This window comes from Penaeus japonicus, unplaced genomic scaffold (genome assembly GCF_977035675.1).
Source record: "Penaeus japonicus unplaced genomic scaffold, GWHDUDI00000001_assembly GWHDUDI00000011, whole genome shotgun sequence".
NCBI classification, from domain to species: domain Eukaryota; kingdom Metazoa; phylum Arthropoda; class Malacostraca; order Decapoda; family Penaeidae; genus Penaeus; species Penaeus japonicus.
The window spans coordinates 11,712,114-11,714,613 of NW_028234413.1; the positions used below are offsets into that span (position 1 = coordinate 11,712,114).

The following is a 2,500-nucleotide window of genomic DNA, read 5'->3' on the forward strand; positions in this document are numbered from 1 at the left end:
GTAGTGTTAATGTATTACCTTTGGCGATTGTAGGAGATCATAAGTGAAAAATGAAAAAAAGTGAAAAATGAAAAAAAAAGAAAAAAAGAAAAGAGAAGACTGAAAATGGCAAAAACTGAATGATATTATGGACTTTTATTTTTAGACTATGATATAGGATTGGAAATAGCTTGTGATAGAACAGTCCTTATTTAAAATATCTCAAATAAGAATAAATAATTGTCATCAATAAGGATAATGATTATGTGGCATCCTCACTGCCCATAAAATTTATGGCATAGATTAGCATGATGAGTAGCAAATCAAACTGACATAGTATGATCATAATGCAATCTGGAATATTGAAAGTATAGCTTCAATTCTTATCTAAAGGAGTTTACTTGAACCTTGCATTCCTTAACTCCCTGTCTCTCCTTTTCTCTCTCTCCACAGACACTTATACGCCTTAGGAAAAAGCTGCTGGAAAAAGTGGAAGAAGCGATATTTCTGTTTGGTACAAGTGTCACAGTATACATTTGCCATGTGCAGCTATCGGGAGAGGAAGAGTGAGCCAACAGAGATGATGCAGCTTGATGGGTATACTGTTGACTACATTGAGGCTGTGTCAGGTAAATTGAATGTATTTTTCTCGCTCTACTTATTTATTTGTCCATTACCTGTGAAGTTGTATTTAGGCTAAGATTGAACTAGGATTTCTTTTCTAGTGTGTATATATTTACTGATTCACTGGATTTAAAATCTGAGTTTACATTTTGGTAAGTTGTTTTTCTCTACATGGAGGAATTTCCACTGGCTTGTTAATGAGATTAATTTTTGTCATTCAGTCAACTTATTTTCAGCTGAAAGAAAAGCCTGGGATAGAAAAATTGTCTTTGTATGATTAGGTTTGATTAGAATGTTTATTTAGATGTGATTATACAAGATCAAAAAAGTATTGCTGGTCTGGGAGTCCATTTCATACAGTAAACATTCACTGTTGTTGGAAAATTAGCATGCCTGCTAATTTGCTTCTTAATTTTCACTTTTCTTTTATCTGTAGTACCATAATGTTCCTGGCATATTGTGTACTAATACATTTTCACATGGAGATAACTGAGATTTATTAGGAACCCGAGACAAATGTTTTGCAATTAATAATGATTCCAGAACTATTTGATGCTACCTTAAAGATTTTTTTTTTCTTTTTTTTCTGAACTCACACCACAAATGGACCTATCTTTATCCAATATATTTCATCATTTATGGTTTAAGAGAAATATATAGGAGATAGTGTTCAGGAAATTATTAATTGGAAAGAGTAAGATACCTCAAGGTTTTAGATTTTAAAATTGTTTTTGTATCATTACAGCACAACTTATGGTTGGAATGGGTAAGTAAAAAGTGGTAAAACTAATGTGAATGCTTTTAGAACTAGTTTTAAACTGTATTTTTATTATTACTTCTTATTTAACTACAATTTTCTTACTGTAAATGTATATGATTTTTAGACCTATCCTTTTCCTGTTGCATTTTAACTATTTTATTTTCTTTTTGCCATCAATATTGAGAAGCCTATTGTTAATGATTTTGTCATTGTTTATTTCATCACAATAAAAGCCTAAACACTGAAATATACATTTTTGGCATGACAGTTCTGATTTTCATAATGCAAGAATTGTAGTACTTTCTATAGCTGATTCCCTTATAACTCTTCTCGAGAATATGAATGCTATCAACTTCTTATTAATAATTTGTTTATTTTATAGTCTGTTTCTTTCTATTATGGATACATTTTATTGGACACTTTACATCTTATGTTATAGATGAAAAGGTTTTCTATATACTTTTTGTGAACAAGTTAATGCACATTTATACTGTTTCGTTCTTTCAGTAATGTACTGATATACTATTCTAGTTAAAGTCTTAAAAATGTATGAAGTACATATCCATATTTATCTATCTGTCTCACTCTTTTTATGTATATATACACAGACATCAATGTATCTATCTATATTTATCTATATCTATCTAATTATATTTTTGACTAATTATCTGCTTATTTGTATATCTATCTATACTTATCTTCCTATCTGTATATCTGCCTGTCTCTAGATCTATTTATCTAAAATGTCATTCTTTCTATCTATATATCTATATATTTATTTATCTATCTATCTATCTATCTATCTATCTATCTATCTCCATATACCTACATTTATTTATACATTTACTTATATGTATGAATATATTTACAAATACATTTTTATATATATGTATATATATATATATATATATATATATATATATATATATATATATATATATATATATATATATATACACACACATGAAGTAATATATATGAAATTTTTAATAGAAGAAATTGAAATTCATAACATTATATTAAATAACCCTACAGACCTGGAAGGTGGCAGATTTTTCTTCAATGCTGTAAGAGAAGGAGAGTCAATTCTCTTTGCAACGGAGGATGAGAATGAGTCCCATCAGTGGGTGACAGCAT

General features: G+C 28.7%; 1 protein-coding gene across 44 annotated transcripts in view; it reads left to right on the top strand.

The window, feature by feature from the left end:
* Cadps (calcium-dependent secretion activator 1) overlaps window positions 1-2,500 on the top strand; it is a 434,912-nt gene that overhangs the window by 359,892 nt on the left and 72,520 nt on the right. For 36 of the 44 annotated variants that reach the window (XM_086541582.1, XM_086541600.1, XM_086541577.1 and 33 more), the window contains 3 exons: window positions 433-608; window positions 1,349-1,369; window positions 2,399-2,500. The exon at window positions 2,399-2,500 is cut by the window's right edge and continues 87 nt beyond it. In XM_086541582.1, the coding sequence (XP_086397708.1) occupies window positions 433-608; window positions 1,349-1,369; window positions 2,399-2,500 (299 nt within the window). The remainder of the gene's footprint in view (window positions 1-432; window positions 609-1,348; window positions 1,370-2,398) is intronic. The other 8 variants (XM_086541607.1, XM_086541572.1, XM_086541602.1 and 5 more) reach the window with 1 other exon arrangement.